This window comes from Ursus americanus, chromosome 17 (genome assembly GCF_024610735.1).
Source record: "Ursus americanus isolate L20-20 chromosome 17, mUrsAme1.1.p, whole genome shotgun sequence".
Taxonomy (NCBI): Eukaryota; Metazoa; Chordata; class Mammalia; order Carnivora; family Ursidae; genus Ursus; species Ursus americanus.
Window position 1 is genome coordinate 5,276,790 of NC_142143.1, and position 25,092 is coordinate 5,301,881.

At 52.0% G+C, this 25,092-nt stretch overlaps 1 protein-coding gene across 1 annotated transcript in view; it reads right to left on the reverse strand.

The window, feature by feature from the left end:
- Positions 1-25,092, reverse strand: part of SAMM50 (SAMM50 sorting and assembly machinery component) — a 33,256-nt gene that overhangs the window by 1,743 nt on the left and 6,421 nt on the right. Inside the window, exons 3-14 of the mRNA XM_045779482.2 lie at positions 24,386-24,487; positions 21,998-22,085; positions 19,889-19,995; positions 19,070-19,200; positions 18,745-18,832; positions 16,459-16,587; positions 15,903-15,974; positions 15,012-15,098; positions 12,331-12,401; positions 9,480-9,547; positions 5,344-5,490; positions 4,542-4,683 (exon numbers count right to left, since the gene is read on the reverse strand). Of these exons, the coding sequence (XP_045635438.1) occupies positions 4,542-4,683; positions 5,344-5,490; positions 9,480-9,547; positions 12,331-12,401; positions 15,012-15,098; positions 15,903-15,974; positions 16,459-16,587; positions 18,745-18,832; positions 19,070-19,200; positions 19,889-19,995; positions 21,998-22,085; positions 24,386-24,487 (1,232 nt within the window). The remainder of the gene's footprint in view (positions 1-4,541; positions 4,684-5,343; positions 5,491-9,479; positions 9,548-12,330; positions 12,402-15,011; positions 15,099-15,902; positions 15,975-16,458; positions 16,588-18,744; positions 18,833-19,069; positions 19,201-19,888; positions 19,996-21,997; positions 22,086-24,385; positions 24,488-25,092) is intronic.

Sequence of the window (25,092 nt, forward strand, 5' to 3'; positions counted from 1 at the left end):
GCCATGCAGGAACAAGCGGGCATTCCGACAAAGGCTCACTGGCTCAAACCATAGCAGACAAAACGCCCCACAGCTTAAAAGGAGCCCACGGAGAGAAGGCGCCCATTACGAATACAACAGAGTCTGAGTTACATGAGGCCCCATCTATCCTTCCGTCGCATGTCCACCTCAGAATCAGGTCATCTGGGTCTCCCCTCCCCCCATCAGGGTCCCCAACAGGCCTGCCGTGTGCTCCCTAGAGGCCCCTGCCAGCACCCCACTGCCTCCTGCTCCGCACCTCGAGGGCCACCACGGGGGGGAGGGGGTCTCAATGAGAGTCACACTGGCACCCTCCTGCTGCTAAGCCCTCAGACCCTGAGCACGGTCCCCCAGCAGTCATGCGGGGACATCAGGTGCCAGCCGGGGAACGCGGCAGTGGACAAGGCAGACGAGGGCCAGGACTCAAAGACCTTGGGCGTGTGCCCAAAGTGAAAAGGCCAGAGAGGATGGAAGAGGAGAGTGGCCGGGACTAAGTGCCGCCCCAAACCTCCTTTCTGCTCCTACAGAATGACAGCTCATGTGCCCCTGGCATCCAGGCTTGCTCTGCAGCCGGGAGTGCCCTCCCCACAAGTCCCCAGCCGTTCAAGTCAGGAAGCTCCAGCCCAGAAACCACCTCCCCCAGGAAGCCCTCCCAGGCCCTCCGCAGGCGAGATGAGTCTCTTTCTCATCAACCCCTTCCTAGAGGGTAGTGGCTCTCAGGAGCCCGTCTCGTTCATCCCTGAGCCTCCAGGGGCCACACTCCGTGAGCCCCGAGCAACAGAACACTGTGAGGTCTCAGACGACGGTGCGTGCCCTAAATCACCTCCAGTACAAAATTTAGCCAACGTTTCAAAGCTATTTCCATTTGTGTAAAGGTCGGAAATCCTAATTAGAGAGCGTTTGCTTTAAGAGTTGGGGGGATCTACAGGTGATTCACACACACGTAATCCTCTGTCCCGCCGCTGCCTAATTTCAGAAATGAAGATCGGATTCTCACGATACCACCCAAACTTCACAGACTTCCCAGTTTGATGATAAAGCTTCAAACAAAGACGCACAGAGAGTAAGAGCGCGTCTCACACTGAATGGTAACCAGGCCGACCCTGCGCAGGGGGCACTGGACACAAAAAGCACTGGCTGCAAGCAGCAGGATCGGGGGTCACAAAGCGGAGCCGCTCCCCCGCTAGAGGGCCACAGGAGCTTCCTTATGTTCTGGTCTTTAAATATCGTGTGCACAGCAGGCTTCCTCCTTCCAGAAGAAACCACATTTGAAATTCATCTCTGAAACAGATTTTTCCAATTTAGAGAGAGGCAAAGCTGAAAGGTGAACGGAAGCAAGCATTCTCTGTAAAGATTCTATGAATCGGGGAGAAGACGCAGGGCTCCTGAACAGGGTGAGGGATCTTCGGAGCACAGCGACACCCAGTGGCCTCCAACAACGCTGCAGCCATGGTGAGGGCAGCGGGCGGGCTGAGCTGAAGGACAGGGGGCCCACAGCCCCAGGGACTTGCCCCAAGTCACATGGGAGAGAGAGGGAACACAAGGACGGGGCAGGGCAGGCCCCGGGGCCCCACATCTGCTGCTTTCTCAAAACCGGCTGAGAGGGGAGCAGTCAGTTCTCGGTGGCTGATGGTCATTCCGTGACACAGACATTATAGCTACAGCCAAAAACCCACATGTACTTCTAGTTTTTTTTGTAATAAAAAAATATTTAGAATGTATTTACTTATATAATTTACACTAATATTAACCCAGTTAATCCAAACCGATCGAGCATCATGGAAACAGCCTATACAATCTCTGAGATCGGAAAGTGTGTATAGAATTCAAGCTTGAACAAGAAGACATTCCAAGAAGATGAGCAAGGGGGAGACGATTTTTATCCACCTGCACTTAATACTTGCGGTGCAGAGAAAGCAGCGTGGGGATAAAAGGAGCACCGCATTTCCACGTCCGGGCTCTCAGAAGAGGGAGGTGGCGGTGCTGGTGTTCGGGGCTTGCGTGGTTTCGGAGCAGAGGGAAAGGCGCAAGCTTTGGCCTCAGGCAGGCCTGGTCCTGCTGCTGTGCTGACCTTGGGCCCGGACGAGGCTCACTGTCCTGGTCTGTGAAAGGAGTAGCGCCCTCCCCTGCACAGAGCTGCTGGGAGGCTTCCATCATAACATCAAGTGCCTCACTGGGCGTCTCACACAAGGTAAGCGTTCAATAAATACCAATGATCGCCTTCCCTCCACGAAACGCTATAACTGCTCTCAGAAGAGACACAGAGTCGGGCTCCCTCAGAGCGTGGTTGGTCCACGAGTGTCAGCCTCACCAAGGGAGCGCGTCAGGAAGGCGGTGTCTGAGGGCCACCCCAGACTCAGGAGCGTCTGCCTCTACCAGAGTCCCCAGGGGAGTCAGAGGCACATTACAATTTGAGAAGCGCAGGCTCAGGGGGCTTGGGCACCCACATCTGACTCCATCCTGGTGTCGGGGTGGGCTCGACACCGGCCCCTCTGGTGCTCCCAATTAGCACCCGGGCGTTAAGCCAGGAAGACCCACATTCTCACCTGCGGTGGGAACACGGCTGTGCAGAATGCAGCCTGTGAAACTAGGCTCATTTACCTGAGACTGGAAATGTGTGGGGAATCTGCTAAAAAGTTACCTAATGTGCAAACCTTGCTCTAGGAGAAAAATGTCCATTTTCACATGTCATTATCTCTGAAATCGGGACACAAAATCCTATCCGTAGCACGTCTCAAACACAGCCAGGGGCAGCCACTGCATTAGCAGAGGGAAAAATGTCTCCGAAGGGAACACGCTTTGCTTCCTATCTGAAAAGGGCCACAGCGAATCCACCAGGAGCAACAACGTGAGCAGGAACCGACATTTACCGACAAAACGCTGAGCACCGTTCCAACTGCTTCACGCGCATGAATTCATTCATGCGTGGTCATGAGCGCCCATTCTCTGGGCAGGAAAACTGACACCTGGAGAGGTTAGGTCACTCACCCTGGGTCACATAGCCACAGAGTGGCTGAGCTGGGATCCAAGCCTGGACAGCTGGGCTCCCGCACGGACAGCCTGTGTAACCAGACCCTTTCCAGCTCTGCTCTGTGCGGAGCACAGGCACGGGGTGGACATGATTTAACAGTTATCAGAGCAACGGCTGGCCACGGGGCAATGGAAGGAAGGGCACTGACATCACTGGGAGCCAGGGCAGCCCTGCAGCCAGAATCAGCCTCCCAGGTAGAGACTGAGGGGCAGATGCTAGTGACTGGATAACCGGAAGGGATCTGGATGACGGCACACGGGCTGCACCGGAGAACCGGTGCTCAAGCGGCCGCCCCGTAAAAAGCACCACCACCCACCACACTGAAGTAGAAGACGGTGGGAGGAAAACCAGTACCGTTTTTCCTTAAACGAGGACAAACTCCAACGTCACGCTTGAGACTCAGACTATGACTCAGACAGCACCACCACTTGGTGGCCACGTAAGTGTAGACAGAACGCAAAAAGAAAAAAATACAGCCTAGCGTCCTGAATGCATTAGTGTGAAAGTAACAAGAGAGAATACAGACACAGCTAGGGGCAGAATGCTCATGTCCCCCCAGAATTCATATGTTAAAGCCCTAACCTTGAGATGGTATTCGGAGGTGAGGCCTTTGGGGATTCATTAGGTTTAGATGATGTTATGAAGGTGGGGTCCCCACAGTGGGGTTGGTGTCCTTATAAGAAGAGACATCAGAGAGCTGGCTTGCTCTCTCTTTGCCATGTGAGGACACGAAAAGAAAAGGGGTCCATCCATAAGCCAGGAAGAGAGCCCTCACCAGGAACCGAACCGGCCAGGACCCTGATCCTGGACTTCGAGCCTCCAGAACAGTGAGACACAGGTGTCTGTAGTTTCAGCCCCCAGTCTGCGGTATGTTGTTAGAGCACCCCCACCTAAAACAGACCAAGACCCTACTTCTGGATTCCTCAAAATGTATACAACAGATACCATACAAACCCAGAAATGGAATTCCTTTAACTGCAAATGACCTCAGGCCATATCCAGCCACATAATATTTAGCAACTCTTGCTCAGTAAGAGGACTGGTGGAGAAAGGCCAAGATGGCAGGTTCCTCTGCTCCCAAGAGAAGGCTCTGGAGAACGAGTCCTCTGTGGTCAGGAGCAAAGCCTTGTCTCCTCCAACTCTTGAGCTCCTGGCCTGCAAAGTCACCCCCCAGCAATACCTCATCCCGCTTTTAACAGGCAGGATCAATAATGCCTCCTCAATTCCTCCGGCCGGACCCGTGGAGGGGCCCCCATTACTTGGCAACAGTGAGTGTAAACAGAGTAAGGTGGGGGAACACATCACATTTTTCCTCCAACTGGATGGAGAAAAACCCAATGGAGGAAAACTTCTTTTCATTCTTTCGCTAACTATTCAATTTCTCCTCAAATCTTGACTCTTAAAGGCCACCGACAAAACGATTAACCATGTCCACAACAAAACAAAATTGCTGGACGGTGCGACGTAACGGGGAGGAACCCGTAGCACCTACTTGTCACCCTTCTGCACGCCCATGGGAACACAGTAATTCAGCTCCAGCCGGGCAATGTTGCCAAGCCTGAGGACGATCCCAGCGCCGTAAGACCAGCGGATGCACTCGGCCAGCTTCCGGATGTGAGCCTTGGGGCCCTCCCCTGAAGAGAGAGGAGAGGACGTGACCAACAGTGCGGAGCCCCTCACAGGGCTGTCCTCACACAAGCCCTGGCTCTCCTCCTTACTGTGTGGCCCTCAGGGACATTTAAAGCCAGGCCTGGATATTCAAGGAGAATGCATGAAGTAGGATTAAGACAAATCAAGGGCGGGCTTGGGAGTAGACTTCCTACTCACCGCACCAGAAGCCATTCTCTGGGCCTGGCCCATTCTGTCCCCTTTGCCTAAAAAGGCATTTCCCCTGCGCCCGACCACCCAGGAAGCCTGGCTCCACGCGTCGGGCTGAGGGCCTTGTCTTCATGTCTCCCTGGCTGGATGAAGCAGCCGTGAGTCTCCTCTGTCCCCAAGCCCCTTGAGGGAGAGGCAAGCCCAACTCCACTTGGGGGTCATAATGAGAGCACAGAGCAGGTGCCCCAGAAATGGGTGCTGAGCGAACGAAAAAGCAGATCTTTGCAAGACAGCATTCGATGACGCTTTCTCATGCGTGTTTCATTCAACAACTTTACTTTGAGCACCGTGTTGTAGGAATCTTCTTAAAGAACGTAAAGACTCTGTAATCTAACAAAAAGGCAGCGACTCGGGTGCCGTGCTTTAAACGCAAGGACAGCGGTGCCCTGACGGCCTCGCGGCAGCCCCGGCCTTACCGTAGTTGAGGTTGCAGAGGTTCCCCGCGTTGAGGAAGAAGTGTGTTCGGAAGAGCTCCCCGAAGCCGCCCTGGCCTGGCCGGAAAGGCAGGGGGGTGTACAGGTGCAGGCCGCCGGCCCAGTACGCCTCTCCGCCCAGGTAGTCACCTAGTCAGGGAACAGGTGCAGAAGACAGAGGCTCACGGATTCGGAATCACATGGAAGTTTCTACAAGCAAGACGCGGGCCGTGCGCAGAACACACAGTGCTCGGGCTCTGTGCATGCTGGCCCGTCTGACTCTCGGTGTTGGTCTCACTTTGAAGCCTTTCTTTTTTGCCTGGCTTATTTTATAAGCTTAAACTGAAAAAAAAAATGCGAGTGTAGTTGAGTAAAGAATGACATCAGAAATTTATCAAAGTTGTAAAACGGCTGGAATAAAACAAGGGAACTCATGGGCGTCGCCTTGTCCACAACCGCAGAGGAGCAGACCGCGGCCGCCTGGCACATCAGACGCTTCCTCAGCAACAACTTTGAGACCACAAGGCAGGAGACAGAATGCAGAACGGGCCGCTGCAGTTTCTGGAAAGGGCTGTACAGGCTATCAATCAAAAGGCACAGCATGTCTACTGCCTGCCAGGTCAGGAAGCAGTGTCCCAGCTCCACGTGTCTAGGGAAGGGGCTCGTTTTTGAAAGCTCATGACCACTTAGGGTTGGTTTGTCTGGTTTTTTGCCCAAGGTACTTTTGCCAAATTTAAGACCATCCGCTGAGAGTATAAAAACGCATTATTTCTAAAAAATGTTCCTATCCGTTCCATCTCGACTACAAATAGCTATACCATTAAAGCAGCAAGAAAACAAACAAAAATAGCCCTGAATGTTCATACGTGGTTGCAAAATACTATTCGTAAAGCGTCTAAGTACTCGTTAATACAAAATGATGGATCGTAACAAAGAAAAGTTGAGTTGTCTCCAAGATTAACCTCAAGAATAACCTGCTTGTTCACCGCAAGACCAGCCATCTCCTCAACCCCCTTTTAGTACCGAAGTTCTAGAGGGAATAAAAACAGGTATGACAAGTACCAGGAGGTCAGCTGTGTTGCTTTCATTTCTCAGTAGCTGCCCCTCTTTAACCTACTGTACCCTGGTCACAAAAGTACTACGCTCCTTGTAGAAAATCTGATAAGTAAAGGGAAGTACGAAAAAAGAAAAATATCCTTTAATTTCTCCTACTCAGAGATAATCAGCTAACATATCAATGCCTTTCATCCAGTGAACTGTGATGAATTGAGAAAAAAAAATGTGAGTCACTGTATACACACAAAGATAGATAGATAGACATGTGCCTTAGTCCTGCTTTTAAAAAGCCAGTTCGAGAGTTTAATATGTTGTAAGCACTTTCGTCTAATACTTTCTCTTGTTTGGAAATGTAATTTAGATGCCTGAATAATCACGTGGGTACCACACCGACCCAATCCCCGTCTACTGTTACACTGGTGTCTAACTTCTGGCAAGCGTTCATTAGCCTGTCCTGAGTCTCCTTGCACACATGAATATTCAGAACCTTGTCTTGCAGTATAATCCACGTACAGAGAAGTATACACGTCCTAGGTACACCGCACAGTAAACATCCCCACAGGGAACACAGCTGTAACACGAGCACGGAGACTCAGGTGCGTGCAGCCCCCCGAAGACTCTGTTCTCCCTGCTGACCACTCCCCTGCTGGCCGACAGCACAGACCACTCTAGCCCGTCTCGAAACTTCACATGGACCGAATCACACTTGATGCCTCCGCTGGGTCCAGCTGTGCTGTTGCTGCTCCTGCTCATTTCTGAGGCTCATTCACGCCGTATTCAGCCAGCGGCTCGAACTCGCTCACCTGGCTCCTGAGACACACTGTCAAATTGCTTCCACTAAAAGCGATGTGGTTTACATTCCTGCCCATAGTATCTTACCGATGGCCTAGCTAATAGGGTACTAAGTGGAACAGCCTCGCATTTTAATTTTAGGCACGTGGCAGATGCCTAAACTTCCACAGAGTCACTACATAATACTTCCTCACAACAAAAAAAGAACACAACTATCCCTGATATGTTCCTTCTCTTTAAAAACAATGACACACGAATAAAAGAACAAAAATAAGTGACAAGAAATGTGTATTATGTACAGAAATGCACGCACAGGGCAGTCATTATTCATAGTAATAAAAAACGGAGACGACAAAGATGTTAAAAAGAACAGCTCAGAAAGTCAGGGTAGGATATTTTATAACGGGACGGCGTGCAAACATTTAAATGCTGTTTTTGAAGATTTTAGTGACGTGTGGAAATGCCTCGGACAGAATGTCAAGTGTCAGAGAGGGATCCAGGAAACAGGAATGATTGAAACGGGCTTTCCAGGGAGCAATGTAAAGCTTCAAAATGTTCAAAATCCTTTGATCTAGGGATTCCACTTCTAGAACTTAAGATTATAAAGTAAAACCTAGAGGTGAGCACAAAGACTCATTAGGTTATTCGGAGATACGCTGTTTCGTAATCATAAAAAAAGAGAAAGCCTAAATGCCCGACACGGGATTTGGTTTAGAAAGAGGACACTTCGCCAGTAAGATGAACTACGCTGCCGTGGAAAATGACGGTTCTTCTCTCCGGTTCGCTGCTGATGGGAATGCACAACAGTACGGCCATTTTGGAAGACGGCCTGGCAAATTCCTACAAAGACGACACAACTTTATCATACGATCCGGCAACGGCTCTCATTGCTGGTTCCGCAAATGAGCTGAAACTTTATGTCCACACAAAAACCTGCACGTGAATGCCTGTATGAGCTTTACTCATGATGTCCGCAACGGAGACGTCCTTCCCTAGGAGGTGAACGGGTAAGCAGACGGCGGCGCAGTCACACGACTGAACATCGTTCAGCGATACAAAGACACGAGCCGTCGTGCTGTAAGAGACACGTAAGGAAGAAATTTACATACGCGTTGCTCAGAGAGGCCAGTCTGAAAGGGGTTCATGCTGCAGGGTTCCAATTACGTGATCCTCTGGGAAATGCAGGACCGAGGAGAGAGGAAGCAGCTCGGGCCGGTCACGCAGGGGGGCGAGGGGAGGGAGGGAGGAGTCAGTGGAGCACGGCGGATGGTGTGACCGGGGACCTGGAGGGCGCTGAAATAGTGGGTCCGGGCCACACACATTTGCCAGACCCCACAGAACTGCACAGCAGAGTGAACCCGAGTGTGAACGGTGCGATACGGTTCGTAATAACGCGCCAGTACTGGCTCACAACTGTAACCAGCGTGCCTCACTAATGCAAGACGCCGGTCTTCGTGGACACTAGGGCAGCGTCCACGGAAACTCGGTGCTTTCGGCCCAACTCTTCTGGACACCTAAAACTGCTCTCAAAACCATTAAGTTAGCAAAGTTATAGCAGGTCAAGAAGATGAGATAAACTGTCACTAAAAAAGATGAAGCACTCATTCCCGTAAAAATCTTTTTCACTTGTGTTACTGAGGCCGCGGGACAAGCAGGTTCGGACACAGGAGGTAAACGTACCAAACACGAGCCCAGGGGCGTGCTTGCTTAGAAAACAAATGCTCCCGCGTATCCTCGCTGGGTGGTGAGATCACAGGTGGGTGCGGGCACTTTTTGCTTAGACACGTTTTCTCATTTTCCTACAGTTCCCTCAACAGGTACCTGTCCACGCCTGCTGCGTGACAAATGCTGTGGTGGGTGCTAACTCCGTGCTGGTGAAATATGAACATCTATTACTGTGGTGACTCAGACGAGCACAGTTACCCCTGAACAGCCCGCTGTGAACCGTGCAAGCCCACTTACACACCAACTTCCCATTAGCACGGTTCTATCAGTGCGTCTTCTCGTGACTTTTTTAACACCACTTTCTCTTCTCCAGCTGACCTCGTAAGACTACAGTAGGATCCATACGACCCGCGAAATCAGTGTTAACTGTTTGTTACTGGTGAGGCTGCTGGTAGTTTAGTCTTTGGAAAGTCAAACATGACACTCAGATGTTCACCTGCAAGGAGGGGGAGGCTGGCGCCCCTCACCTCCTCCCTACTCCACCGTTCAAGGGTCTAGTATACGCGCTTTCACAAAGGAGATGTGACCCGAATTTTGGCTTGGTGGTCTCCCGGGGAAAGACGGACCTTCACTCTGTGGCCCAACGCTGTGCATGCCAAAGCCTCGCACGCTGGTCGGTCCTCCAAGGTAGAACCTACAACGGAATGGCAGACGTCAGAAGAAGCCGCCGGGCGGGAGCCCACTAAACACAGTGGCAGCGAGGCCCACGTTTGGTACTGGACTGCCACTGACGCTGTCCCACGGCCAAACGTGCAAGGACTGGGAGGGTGCACCGGGGTACGGCGCCTTTCATAGAAACTTAAACCAAAATCTAAACACTTCAAACTTCTGGGGATGTAAGTGAGATAAAAGGCACAAGTAAAGGCCCTTCTTTAGGAAAGAGGGACATGTGGACCGTCCGTGATAAAGGAATTATCTGCTGTCCATGAGAATTCATTATGTAACAGCTCTGTTGCAAAACGGTCTCCTATGTGCTCACACGTAATATTAAGTTAAAAAAAAAAAAGATAAAAATTATGTAACAGTATGATCCCAATTTTACAAGAGAAAAATAATACTAGAAGAAAACAGACCAAAATAGAATTATTGTTACTTTAAATGTTTTTTTATATTTTCTACAGTGATTGTATAATTAGAAAAAAATTATTACAATTAAAAAAATGAATTCCTCTCGTATTCCTAATGGACTGGATTATCACACTCTCTAGAAAGCTATCTGAACAAAATTAAAGGCATGAATTAAAAATTACTTAGAAACCCCATCCACTTTCTGTGAAACCTAACCCTTTATCAGAAGCCGACTCTAGGCCATGCTGAGTACTGATAATGAAGTAAAATGACGAGGGAAGTGGTATGTAATCTAATGGGGCCGCCACAGAAGCAACAGTCAGCGGCTGCCCCCCGGCCCCTGCTGACCTACGACACCCATGCTGGCTGCGAGGAGCCGTCCACATTCCTGGAACACTGCAGAGGGAGCAGGGCGCTGTTTCTCCCATTTTCCTACAGCATAAAGCCTCGATGAATGCATTCATCTGAACTTGAGTTAGACGTCTATAAATGGGGGCACCTGGGTGGCACAGCGGTTAAGCGTCTGCCTTCGGCTCAGGGCGTGATCCCGGCGTTATGGGATCGAGCCCCACATCAGGCTCTTCCGCTATGAGCCTGCTTCTTTCTCTCCCACTCCCCCTGCTTGTGTTCCCTCTCTCGCTGGCTGTCTCTATCTCTGTCGAATAAATACATAAAATCTTTTAAAAAAAAAAAAAGTCTATAAATGTGTTTTTAACATTTGGGATTTCTAAGAAAGCCTTTCTGAATGCCCCATTATTATGGAAACAAACAGCAAGCTCCATTTACTTTTTTAAAAAAGTGATAAATCACACATATTCTTTGGAATTAAAACGACCCAGGAAGCACAAAAAGCAAGAAGTCCTTGCCCTCTCCCTCATCTGCCCACCGCATCCCGACCTCCAGAGCTGCCTGCTGTCACTGGGTTGGTGGCTGACCTTCGGGACCCTCGGTGCTACCCCGGCAAACATAGACATGCGCTCGAGAGCTTCTGCCCTGATTCGAGAGCAATCCGCTCAAAGGAAGCGCGTGCCGATTTTAACCTGCAGACATCTACCTCGTTCTTTTTCATCATACGAGCTCTTCAGAATGGCTGTATTTGAATTTAATAATTTCTATACTGGCAGTTTTCGAATTTTTGCTATTCTCAACAATGCTACGATGGACATCCTCGTACACAAACCTCTGTCCATTTATAAATGTTTTTCTGCAAATTGGATTCATAGAGGTGAAAGTGTCAGATCTCAGAGCTTACAAATTAACATTTTTTATACTTCCAAACTGTCATCCATAAACTAGGCTAAACTAGTTTAAACGAAACTTCCATTTTAACTAGGCTAAACTAGTTTAAAGGAAACTTCCATTTTAACTAATGCAAGGTTTAAAAAAAAAAAAAAAGGTTCTTGCCCTCAAGAACAATTATTAGTATTTCAAAGCCAACAAGCACAATTTCATACTCTGCCGATAGGAGTATAAATTGCTATAAGCTTCTAAAAAGCCGTCTCCAGCAACATGCTCTACAAGCTTTAAAAAAATGTTCATATTGAGACAGTACTTGCACATTCAGGACTCTCTCCTCAGATAACAAAGTGAACAAAACTTGACAAATTCACATTCTTCACAGGGTTACTTATATGCAAATACTGAAAAATTAAAGTGCAGCTTTTGAACAATTTCCCATGACTTGGGGAATGGGTTTACTGTATATTTCCTTAAAACTTTTTAAAAGGCAGGGAGAACACAGGGGCACCTGGCTGGCTCAGCAGGTGGGGCGTGTGACTCTTGACCTCAGGGCTGTGAGTTCGAGCCCCACGTTGGGTGTAGAGATTACTTTAAAAATAAAAGCTTTAAAACGAAATTTTAAAAAATTAAAATATCAAAAGCAGAGAGAACACAAAAGTGTATGCAAATTACAGTGTGTCGGCAACATACACGCGCGTATACACTTACATGACTGTACGCGCACAAAACACACCCCCACAACTAGCAGATTCAAAGGCAAGCGCCCCACACGTTAACTGCTTAGCACTGAGCAGGATTTTTGTTTTACTTCCTTAAATGTTTATCTTTACATTTCTGTGATGCACATGAACTATACTCTTTCATGCTCAAAAGAGAATGTAAGATTTTTCATATTATGAAGTTAACTCCCTCCCCCTCAAAAAAGCAAAGCATAGTAGTATGAAGTACACTGGATATTTTGAAGTTACCCGAAATATAAAAACTAAAGTAAAATTTGACTATTTGCTCTCCTAAATAGTTAAGCTTCTCTACAATAACTTACAAGGAACCAACCAAACAGAGCCGAAGGAGAGCATCTGCAAGGCCGCCCACTCTCCCGTTATCCCTTACCTGTCCGCGATACTTGATGGTTTATCGCCAATGGGCACCAACATGCCACCCCAGAGAGACGCTGAGAAAACCTGCGGAAACACAAGCAGACAGCCGTGTTCTTCAGTGACTGTCCCCCGCGACGCACGTCCACGGTGGCCACCGCACAGAGGTCTGGGCCGCGGGCCACGCACGGGCGCAGCGCTCTGGGGCTACAGACCGGGAACGCCTGCCTGCGTGGCCAGGAGCTACAGCGGACGGTGTTTTGTGCATACTGCTCACATGAAGACCCAGCAAGCACACCAAACCCCACGTCCGTGCAAGGCACGGTTTCCTGGGCTTCCACGCGGGGCGAGGCTGAGCATGGTGGGAGACGCGCGCCGTCCGGCCAGGGGGCAGCGGCGCCCTCACATCGGCCCTGGTCCCTAGCAGGCCTGGAGAGCGGCCAGCAGTGCTTCCTGCTTCTCTACAGGCACCCCCACTTGCCCTGATGGTGACACCACACTGGGCCTCCCTCCAAACAGAAACTCATTTCAACATGGGGCCCAAAGCCCTCTACCATCTGGTCCGACCTGCGTCCTCCCTGCGCCGTCCTCCTCCTCCTCCCTCTGTCCGGTCACGGCAGCCCCCAGCTCGTCCAGGAACGTGCTGTAGCTCCTGCCTAGATGGCCTACGGCTGGCTCCCTGCCTTGGTTCTGAGCTGAGCTGCCTCATCCAAGATGCCTTCCTGGACTATCTTAAGTAGACTGCACCCCCTTTGGGCCACTTTCTCTTTACTCTGTTTTCTTATTCTTTCCAACACTTGCCACCTGCTGAACCGTATACACACGCGCTTGCTCGTGGGTCTCCCTTCACTAGGACATGAGGGAGTGGGAACTGTGTTTTACCTACTAAGTATTTTTAACGCCCAGGCAGTGCCGGGCAGCCGATACAGACGTGGAGGGTGGATGGGCAGGTGAGTGGGTGCACGATGAGCGGTACCCAGAGGAAAGCACAGGAACAGAATGTACAAAGCTTTGGTACGTTGTACATTGTACACTGAATGGAATGTACAGTACAGACCGAACTTGGTCTGGAGGTCAGAGGAGTTCCATAGAAGATAGTTGTTAAAAGGCAGGGAACAAGGGGCCAGTGAAGAGCTGAAAGAACGGACCCAGAGCCAGCAGAGGACAAAGTACAAGTGCCTGGAAGTAAGAGAGCCTCGTCCTTTCGGGAAACGAGAAGGAGTTTAGCAGAATCAAAGCACAGGGAGAAGGGGAAAGAGACGAGCCCAAAGCCTGGCTGCCATGCCAACAGTACCAAGCTCACGCGGGAGAGCGGTGTGGTTAAGGCTTGTATGTCAGATCGTTTCAGAAAGACCAGCACGCCTGCGCTGTGGAGCAGAAGGGGGAGCAGACGTTCATCAGAAAGGGACATCACCACCAAGGTGAGAAAGCGCAGCACGGGAGCCGAGTGACACGGAGCAGGCGGAAGAGGCAGGGCCCTGGACTCTGTGGCCTTCAGGGTGAGGACTCCTCCGAGCAGTCACGGAGGTCGAAGGCAGCTGGGCCAACAGCTGTGCAAGCCAGTGGAACTGGGAGCCCGGTGCAGGCTACAGATTCGGGAGGGAAGTAATAGCTGGTTTCAGACACGCCAAATTTGAAGTGTCCCTGAGGAACAGTTGACAGCTCGTGACTCTGGCACCGAGAAGGAGAGCAGCGCCGAGCTCTGGGAGCACAGCACACAGACAGAAGCCGCAGCCACGGGCGGGGTGAGATCCTCCGGGGAGAGTGGCAGTGCAAGACCCCTCCACGAGAATCTAGGGGAGACACTCACAAGGTGGGGGTGTGGCAAGCTGCGAAAGGAGCGCGCAAAGAGAACGCGGACACGTGGAGGGAGGATACAGTCATGATGGAGTCCAGTGAGGACAGCGTCAAGCACGGTGGCAAGGGCCGGGGAGGGGACTGGGAGGAGCTCGCCGACTGGACAACGTGGAGGCCTCTAGACCAGCAGCAGCGGGGGAAAGGTAGGAACCAGACTCAAGGAGCAATGACACCAGGACTGACTGGGAGCAGTGAGAAGTGACTTTAGAAGTAGACACGCGTACCATTTCATTAAAGCTCACGCCTCGCCCCTGAGTTTTACAGTAGAGAAGGGCACAGGCGGGGTGTGTGTGTGTCGCAGGGGAGCACAGGGAGCTGTCCCCAGTCACCCTGGCTCTGGGAGGCCTGGAGAAAGAGCCAGGGGGGTCCTCTGCCTCAGTCAGAATCGGGTCACCTACTCCTCATTCCCGAGCAAATCAGGAGAGACCAAACCAAACTGGATTAAAGATTTAAAAAGAAATGCTCGGAAGCGCCCAGAGCCCTGCAGACTCAGCAAAATAAGGTGAAGACTCAGAATTTCTGTGGAAGGAACCTCAGAGGGAAAGGAGGCACATTCCTCTGCCCTCCAGACACGTTTCCGTGATGGCCCCGAGCTGACAAACAGGGAAGGGGCTCTCCTGGGGTCCCACATAAAATGACTGACAGGCTCCTCTTAAAGAGAAAAACAATCACGTCTCCCCAGAGTATCCTCAGTTCCAGCTAAATTGAAAAGACTGAGCACTTCAGTTTCAAGCACTAATGTCTGGGCTTCCCCTGTGGGTGGTGCTTTCACTATCCAGGAATTGAGTTTCCAAAAACAAGGGATAAAAATGCAGGTAAACATTCTGGCTGGATACTCACTGAATCGAATAAAAGTTGTTTATTCAACTGAAGCTCAAAATCTTCTTTTATGAAGCTCACGTCCCCTCCGGTGTAGCCGGCCAGCTCCTACGGGTGAGGGATCGCAGTCGAAATGGAGCAAACAGACTCACTACACCGGCTCCAAAACCATGTCGCTCCAAGTACTATATAATTTTATTGTTTTGTATTTTTAGAAAGGCAGGAGATTGCTTCTATCCTCTAGAAGCTCCATTCTAGTTGTTATTCTAATTGTTGTAGATGGTACTGGGGAACTGACATAAATACGGAATTCTCAAACACACAGACTCCGCCGAATATGTTATGTTATGTTACTCCCGTATGTGGGCAAGAAACACCGGCCACAGGAACATTCTGTGCGATATGGCTTGTCTGGCCTACTCGGTGTTTGAAAAGAAGAATTAGCCAATCTTGCACAACTGGGCACCATTTGATGTAAAAATCTGGTTTCTAGCTGGTCCTCTGACCCTGAAGATCAGGCGGACAGAACAGTGCACCCTCCCCCCCCAGCCGGCATCCACCCCGGGGACCCTATGGCGTAGGACTCACCCTCTGCCTTGAGGCGGTCTCTTACCGGTGACCAAGGGATTCGCTCAGCCAAATCCCAACCTTCCTCCCTGCCTAGTGAGTGACCCCATCCCAGAGTCCAGAACTTTATCCCCCCTCTACTCGGTGGGGACAGAACACTGCACTACATGGAGCAGTTCCAAAGCTGGGACCCTCACATGGGACTGACACCCCTGCAAGCCGTTCTAGAACAATCTCCATAATTAAAGGAAAGTGTTCGATACAGAAAATGTGCCTACTGGGTGGGACTCTCTCCCCTCCCAGGTCACCGAGCCAGCAGGTCGCACGCAGGTGAAGGAATACTACCTGGTTAACTTTCAGCAGAGCGCCTCTTCTCGGCAAGATGGAGGAGTTCCGTGAGTCGATGACCATCGCGTGCTGAAAGAAACGTGCATCCAGGTGTTAAACGCCAAGCCGGCGTGTCAAGTAACAAGGCGCACCTCCTGAGCGCTGACCGCAGGCTGCCCTCGCCCTATCACCTCACTTCGCCTTCCAAAAACCGTCTGGCAAGGTAGCTCCTGGTCCCTAATTCACAGGTGAGGGAACGGAGAGGATGGAGCAGACAATTCACGGTCACCAGCGGGGAGATGATGACCTGTCGCTGGGCCCATCCTCTCAAGGAGCTTGACCTGACCTAAGTGAACTCTGCCAGCTTTCAAGCACAGCCCATGGTCGGCTCCCAGACACACCTTCCCTGTCCCTACTGACATCGCTTCAACAGAGTAATATGGAGCAGTGCCCAGAAACTCACAAAGCCGCTAGCAGCCACCCAACCCGTGACCCTTCTCAGTCCGTCCCATTGCTGGCAAAGGCTATTCTCCCAACGCATCTAAATACGCAGTCCAACAAGGAAAGCCCTTACCGAAAGAGATGATTTCAGCGAGTGCCCACTTTCCTTCCGGACAGCGAAGGACGCCGATCTCGAGAGGCAGCCCAGCTCCCGCCACACACCCTCCCACTTGACGGTGTGGCTGGTCTTCCATATGGGAAACTGCAAGGACACGGGGGACACAATAAGCCTTTCTGTGCTGTACCCACGGGGAGTTGTCCCCAGTCAGGCCTTAGAACGAGGCAGAGGTATCTCGTTCCAATTAAACACCTAAGATACATTTTTTTATCGTGGGCAGGAGGGAGAAAAAGAAGGGAAGGCGGGGAAGGGAGGGAGGGAGGGAGAAGGGGAGAAAGCTGCAATCCTGCTCGAAGCGGCAGGACTGTGCTCCGGGCAAGGAGAGAGGTGACCTGTGAGAAAGCGGCACACAGCACACAGCTCTGTAAGCCACAGGCTCTATGACCACCTGACGCCTGCCCCACCCGGCTCGGCCCCTGGTCTAAAGCCAGGGTGGGTGACAGCGGAGACCCACATCAGGCCCCAGGGAAGAGGGAGGAGGACGAAGGTGCTCACGAGTGAAGAGAATCGTTCCTGCAGCCAGAGGCCTGAGCCACGTGGTCACGTGCCCTTGCCCCGACCCTCTGGCCCCGAAGTCAGGCTCACCCATCTTAGGTCCCTATCATGGAGAGACACCCAGGTTGCTTTGGAACAGTGAACACTGTCTGGTGGCCTCAGGAAGTGTGACGATGATGTGACTCCTACAAGGAAGTCGAGTCACTCCCCACTCCTGGAGTGGTCTCTCACTGGGCCTTCCCTGTGGCCCTCAGGCCCGGCTCCCAGGGTGAGAACTCGGGGCCACCTGCCTCAACCCCAGGTCTCATCCAGCACCCACGAGGCACCAGGTCAGGTGCTAGGGAAGCAGACATGATACAGGGCGGCCTTGCCCCCCTGCCGTTGCCGCATGTGGGGCCACACGAGACTCAGCTACTCCTCCGAATGCCCGAGGAAGGTGCACGGCTGGCCTAAACCATTCCTTCCTTCCTCAGAACGGAGCTTGTAACGAGCAACGTGACCGCCCAGAGGAGACCCATGTCTCCATGTTCACAGTCAGGAGGACAAGGCAGGGGCCAGATGGTGCCACTTTCCTCCAGGAGCGCATCCCTCAAGCCCAGGGCCACCAGCTCCCAGTCCTCTGTCCCTCCCACTCCCGCTGCCCCTCCCTCACGGCCTCTTCCAACAGAGATGGCTTTCACCTCTCCTAAGTCCTGGGGCTAAACCAGCTATCTCTGTATCTCTGGAGAACCTGTGCTTTAACAAAGGTGTAGAAAACAGCGATAAGAGGAGCACACGGGACCAGGGCACACTGCCGGGGGCCTCTGGAGAGCTGCTGCTGGACAGGGGCTAGGAGGGGGCAGGGGCTGGGTGGGCAGCGCCCACTCGGGGCAGGAAGGCCACTGAGGCCTACTCCCGGCAGACAGACGAGGAGAGGGGGCCACACGGAGGACTGAACGTGCAACTGCAGGTGCTCACGTCGCATCCCGAGCCAGGGGCCACGGGCCCCCCTCCGTGCTGGGGGCTTCCCTGCCCCTGGTCTGCCTGCAAGGCTGAGGAGTGCCAGTGGCCAGTGCGTCCAGTGCCGACAAGGGGCTGCGTAGCACCGACCACAGGGCTCCAGCAGGGGACCCTGGACCAAATCTGCCAGGGCACAGATGGAGAGAATGGTCCAGGTACCCTCCCCAAGATACGGCGGGCAGACGGGGACCAGGAACTTGCTTTTCTAACCAGCTCCCAGGTGAGGCCATGCTGCTGGCCTGCAGGCCGTGCTTGGGGAACTACTGTTCCATTGCGTGTCCAGGCCTCGCCTCATGAACTGCAGCCCAGAACAGCAGGGGAGGAGGCCACACAGTGTAGAAAGGAAGGGAAAGAGGGCAGGGGCCATCGTAAAGCCAAAAGGTCGTCAAATGCCAGGAATTCCATCTGCTGCGTTACGTCAGATCCTGCTAGAAGTTCGTAAGTGCCAACCAACGAGGAGAGCTTTCAGTCACCTGCAGTGACCTTGCTGGCTACCAGAAGCTATCGACCTCAGCACACATGAGGAAGGACAAACACACGGCATTGCAGGAAGCCGCCAGCTGGGAAGCAACCCACAGCGGGGCGAGGGCAGAGGGTGACCCCGGCCACGAGGCCCGCGCTCCAGGCGCCAGACCGAGGGCAGGCCTGCCCACCCTGGCCCACCCCTCTTGCTGACTCTGGCGATCAGCTGAATAGGTGCCTTGTCCTCACGCAACTGCCCCAAGGGAAGGACGAAAGGCTACTCACGCTGTACTCAGCGGACACTCCTCGGTCTGTCTCCCGAAGCGAGCTCCACGGGAACTGGCCAGTAACTTTATACAAGTTCACAGAGAAACTAGGAGACAACGGGACAGAGCTTTAGACGCTGAAACAGTGATTATAACTCGTACACATTGAAATCAATAGATCTAAAAATACACTTCTGGGGCTCGTCGTCATGAGGGAAGCTACAGCACGTTGTGACACACCGCACAAGGACCAGCTGGTTCAGCCAGGTGTCTTTTCACAACCAACGCATCTACTTTAATTGATAACCAGGCCACTGTACTCAACGGTCTGTTTGGCTTCCTACTTTCTCTCGAAGTTTCCGGGCCGTGGTTTGAAGAAGGACAGGCCATATGAAGTCTCTTTGGTTCCATAGGAAAACTGAAAAGTCACCTTTTCTGCACGGCCTAGAAGATTAGGGAGTTTGAGGCCAAGCACCTAGGAGGAACGGAAAACCAGTGTTGGTTTACATGGAAGGAAGGGTAACTGCTGAGAAAGACTCTGCTGGCCAAGGGAGCCTGATAAACACAGGACCAAACCGAGGACTACAGATCTGGCCTTTCCTCTGTAACTGCTTTTCCTCTTTAAAATGTGCCTTTGCTGAGGGGATATGCACCTCCCCCAGCCCCCCGAGCACGCGCCTGAGGGAGAGGGGCAGGCTCGCTTGCTGACTGCAAAGCCAGGGAAATCAACTGTACAGATCCGGAATTCAGGGGAATTTGAACAAGACACTTAATACAAACATTCTGCAAATCATTCCTAATTAACCACTGATGTTCACATTGTTTTCCAACAATCTAAAACATACTACAGTCGGGACGGGGTGAAACAGGGGAGGGGGCTGAGGAGGGCACTCGTCGTGATGAGCCCTGGGTGATATGTGGAAGTGGTGAATCGCTGTGCGGTACACCTGAAACTCACCTAACACTGTGTGTTCGCTGGAATTTAAATTAAATGAGAAAGTAAAACATACTACGGCCAATTCCAGGAAGAGCAGTGAGAAACCACGCGCTAGCCTACAGAGGTGAAGGTGTGCGGCAGAGTCTGGAAACCACCATCGGTTTGGAGGACAGTCCCATTTAAAAGCTCATTATTGAAAGTCCCACTATTAGGAAGCATATCATACCATACTGCCTTCGTTGTTCCCAACCATGGTGTTATAACTGCCCGTTAATCTCCTTAATTCGGTTACTTCAAAGGTAACGTCTAACCCATTTGGAAGCGCGTCGTCACCTACGTACACAAAAAATATGGAACGGTAAGACGGCTCGCACATGTGGTTTTACTTGAGGTCCCACGGCTCAAAAAGACAAAGAGCAATTTGAAGGTTCACTTGAAAAAAACACACCCTCTATTTTAAAGTTCCAGAACATTCCACCACAAAATCGCAACACGCCTCTCGCAACACATCCTGCACCTGGTTCCCGTGGTAGAAGATACCACACGAGTCAGTCTCCGCGACAGGGAGCAACTACGAGCAGCATGTTTGTTGACGCGTACCCTATCTGCTGAGGGCATTTGTTCTCCTGCTGCAGAGTCCTTGAGGGTACTTTGGGCTGCAATTCAACTGCCATTAAAACACGGAATTCCTGTGACAAGAGGGACTCTAGTGACCCCGAAAGAGAAGCAGCGAACTCGATGCAAGTGAAGAGGTAACCGCTCCGGTCCTTCCGCGAGCCAGGGCAGCGGCGGCTGCGCGATGATGAGGGCCTGAGTCCGCGACGGCCGCCTCGGCACCCACCACGGGCCCCAGGGCGCTGGGGGGCAGGGCTGAGCTCTGCGAAGGACTGGGGGCCTCTCACAGAAAGGCAGGGCTGACCCCACCAGTTGGCGGGGTGGGGGCCGCATGTGGGGAGCTGCCTCGACGCTGGCTCCTCGATACTCAGACTCAGTCCAGGCCGGAGCCCAGGCCCCATTTTTTCACAATTTAATTTAATTCAAAATTAAATTAAAAATTAATTTAATTAATTAAATTAATAATTTAATTAACAGTAAATTCAAATTTTACTGTTTAGAGCGGCTTTAGATTTATAGAAAAATCGAGCAGAAAGTAATAAGAGTTCCCACAGAGGCTCCCCCCGCCACCACACACACATTTATGTCTGCAATCATGCTGCGTTAGTGTGGTAACGTTTGTCACAAGTCACAAACCCACAGCGAGGCCTCCGCACGAACCGCGGTGGGATCTGCACGGTTCGTCCTTGCTGCCGTACATTCTGGAGGATCTGACAGACGGATGACGGTGGGCACCCCATCACAGAATCACGCAGAGCTTTCCTTCCCTAACCATTCTTTCTCACAGGTTCCCAGGTAACCCTAACCGCTGCTGGGACGCAGCACCCGACACGTGCCCCCGCGGGTGACATCACGTCGACGGCAGGCAGGAGAGCACGAAGATGAAACACTGCCAACCAGACTTATCCCCAAGAGAAGCACTCCGGAGTAATGGACGGGCCACTTCTGTCACTCACGTGTCTGACCTGGGGCAAGTTAAACCTCTCTGAGCTGTGGTTTCCTCAGCCGGAAAACATCTTCTCTAAAATAACACCAGTCACCTCCCCGGGTCCTGGTGAGGACTCAGCGGATCCTGCACACGCACGCTGAGCAGACCTCCGCCGGGAACGGCTGCGTCACTGCTCTCACTGCGGGGGCAGGAAGGGCTGGCTGTCCCCCCACCGCCCCCCACCCTGCTCGGCTAGCTCCTCGAGAAGCGGACTCCGCCTTGCTTGCGGCGGCCTCTCCCTGGTACCCGGTACAGGGCCTGCCCGCAGCGGTGCTCGTCATTCGGCGAGTACGCGTGGACTAAGCTGGCCAACTTGCGCAAAGTCAAACAGCAAATAAGCAAATGAGCGAAAACTGAAAGTGAAATCTGCTGCCTGGTGCCCTCCCGTTGAAAGCACACGTTCAGATGGAGCCTGTCTGCCAAGAGCCCATGTGGACACCGGCTGGGCTGGGCTATCCCGAAAGAAGCCTGGCTCCCTCCCTCGGGATCCTTCTTACAGCGCCTGCACCATCCACCAGTTCAGGTGACAGTATCTTCAAAGTTCACCTGTCCTCCCTCAGCCTGACATTTAAAAAAAAAAAAAATCCAATGCCCCCCTGGGACCACTAACTACCGAGACCCATGTGCCTGACAACCCTCCAGGCGCCATCTATGTCTGGCCGCACATTCGCTTTTGTGATGCTGCAGGACGGACGGGAGGGGTAATCAGAGACACAACCCCGCGGCAGGTACCTTGACACGTATCGATCAAAACATCCACTTGTCTAAATATTCCTAGGCGAAGCAATTTTTCACGGGCTTCATGAGATTTCCGCATCACCTATGAGAGAGGACAAAAAGAGAAGGTCTTCCTCTGGGACAGCAACGCAGCTGGTGGCCGTCTGACCAGGCCGGGGGTTTGGCCCTGGTGCTGAGTCACCGGGAAGGGAGCCGCACGGAGACAGACACGTGAAGGGATGGACGAGCACTCAGGGAGCAACGAGCAAGCCCCCTTCAGAAGCGCAAAACCCAGACGAGGGTAGAAAGCAGGTGCAGTCACAGGATCCCTTTCACGGAAACAACAACAGAATAACCTAGTCAAAATGCACCCCGCCTGGCAGGACTCCCCGTAGGGATGACACTCCGTTGATACAGCGGTTGTGTCTGATACAAGGGAGACTGTGTTGTGTTTGCGCCTTTCTGTGTTGTTTGCATTTTCTAACCACCGTTCTGCTATGTTTTGCGCTCTTCAATGTTGACAGCAGTACTTTCTGATGCCAGGAGTCCTTTCCTGCTGGAGGGACAGACAGAAGTAGAGGGCAGGGCAGGAAAGGCTCTTGGGGAGCAGAGTAGGGCAGGACTTATAATACGCACGGTTTAGAGCTTGTCCTGTAGCTGAAAGGGCAGTGACTTTGGAGTTTCCAGCAGGGGACAGACAGGGTAGAACTTCCTCCAGAGAGACAACTGATGCTGTGAATGAACACGGAGAGAGAAAATGGGGGCGGAGGGAGGCGGGAGGAGCTGGGAGGGAAGCTGGCAAGCATGCGCATGCGTCACGGTGCTGGGGGAGAAGAGACTACACACGTCACACGCGGAGCCCGAGGACGGTCACTGACTGGAGTGCAGGAGAGAGAGGAGGCTATACCAACTTTCTGCTCTGGGCTAACGCTTTCGAGTACCATGAGAGAAGTTAGGGACAGAGAAGGAAGGGCCGGCAGGGGCTGGGGGGAAAGGGACGATGAGTTCCATCTCTAGCCACACAGGGCTGGAGGTGTTTGTGGCGATCCCATGAGGAAATGCTTACGGGCAGGTGCGTGTTTGGGGCTAACGCTCAACACAGAGGCCTGGCGAGAAGTAGAAGTGGGGGGGCCCTACCACACAGGCTGCAGTGAGACCAGGGCTGTGGGTGAGAGCCCCCGGCAGACGGTCCTCATGGAAAAGCAACACATAAGGATGGTCACAGGGAAAGAACCTGACGCTGCAGCCTAAAGTGAACGTGAGGAGGGGGGCAAGCAGCCCAGGGTGTAGGCTCCGTGGAAATCAGGCGGAGAGAAAACGCTGAGAAAGAGGGAAGATATAAACAATCTCAAACGACAACAGAACAAGAGAAAGGCACTCTGCATCGGTGACAGAGGTCACTTCTGTCATACGCCAGGAGCCCTTATAAATTAACAAAAGCCCAACAATCCAATGGGAAACAGGGGACGGCAATAGGGGATTCGCAAAACATGTGAACGGCCAGTAAACCTGGGAAAGGTGCTCAACCTCGTTCACAGGGAAAAGCCCCAGTGAAAACAAGGACGCAGGGTACTTCACCTGACAGGTGGGCACGAATTTTAAATGTGTTAATGTGAACAGATCTCCATATGCTATCGAAAATGAAAGGTGCAGGCAAATGTGGGGAATGGAGTTACTGTGTGTACATGTGCACAACCCCGGCTGCACAGGAGCCCCAGCCCGCTGACCGCTGGGGAGCGAGATGGGGGCTGGCGGGGGAGAGAAATGCCTACCTTTCAGTTCAGTACCCTCTGTACCCCCAGACTGTTTGATGTTTTTTTAAGATTGTGCTTACACAGTACTTTCATCTTTTCTAAAAAAAATAGCCATTTTCTTTAAAGTGAGCACGGCCAAACACTGGGTGAAGGTCAAGGAACGTGGGCGCGGACAGGAGCCACCTGAGCCTGGCCCCCAGGAGACTGGAGGGGCTCTGCCTGGGCGTGTCCAATGTGGCTCCAAGGGCAGAGGGACGGAAGGCACCCAGCAAGGAGGGAACGGAGATGGTGGATAAACGGAGCAAGGGCCCCGAGGAGACAGCAGGAGTGGGTGACAACAGAGCACCCCACGAGAGAGCATGTCAGAGTGCTGCTAAGTGGGGTGCCAGGGAGGGAGCGACACGGATGGACCAGCGTCTGCGGTAAGAGAGGCTGGAGGGAAGGGCGAAAGCAAACACAGGATAGGTTTGTGGGAGGCACCCAGGGAACTGGGGTGGGGGCTCGGCCTGGGGGCACCGAGGCTCCCGTCAGGGTAGGAGGCAAGGTCGTCAGTGGAGAGGCTGCACTGGGAGCTCAGGGCTTTGAGACAGGAGATTTGTAGGTTCTTCGGAAGGGAATGGGAACAATGCCAAGCAGGGAGACTACTTGCCTCAATGAGGTTTTTCGCCTTAAAAACGTCTCCAATTTCACATATGATGATATCTTCCTTAGTTCTTCCAAGTCCATCGAAATGAACGTGTTGAACAACCACCTGCACGTGATGAAGGGACATGGGTTACTATTTTTTTTTCAGGTTTTAAATGCTGGTCTTTTGTTTTTGTTTTTTAATTCCAGTATAGGTAACACAGTGTTCAATTAGTTTCAGGCGTACAATACAGTGATTTGACAATTCTGTACTGTGCTCGTCCGGACAAGCGTACTCCCCCCCCACCTGTCCCCCCCCCCCCCCGCTGGCCTCCCCTCTGGTGACCATCAGTTTGTTCTCTGTAGTTAAGAATCTGTTTCTTGGTTTGTCTTTTTTTCTTTGTTCTTTTGTTCTGTTTCTTAAATTCGGCATATGAGTGAAATCGTATGATATTTGTCTTTCTCTGACTGCCTTATTTCACTCAGAAGTATCATCTCAGCCCATCCATGTCATTGCAAATGGCAAGATGTCGTCCTTTTTTATGACTGAGTGACCTCCATGATACATCTATACCACATCTTTATCCACTCGTCAGTCTGTGGACACTCGGGCTGCTTGCACAGTTTGGCTATTGAAGATAATCCTGCAACACTGGGGCGCAATCTTTCCAAATTAGGATTTTCATATTCTTTAAGGAAATACCAGCGGTGGACCTACTGGATCAGAGGGTA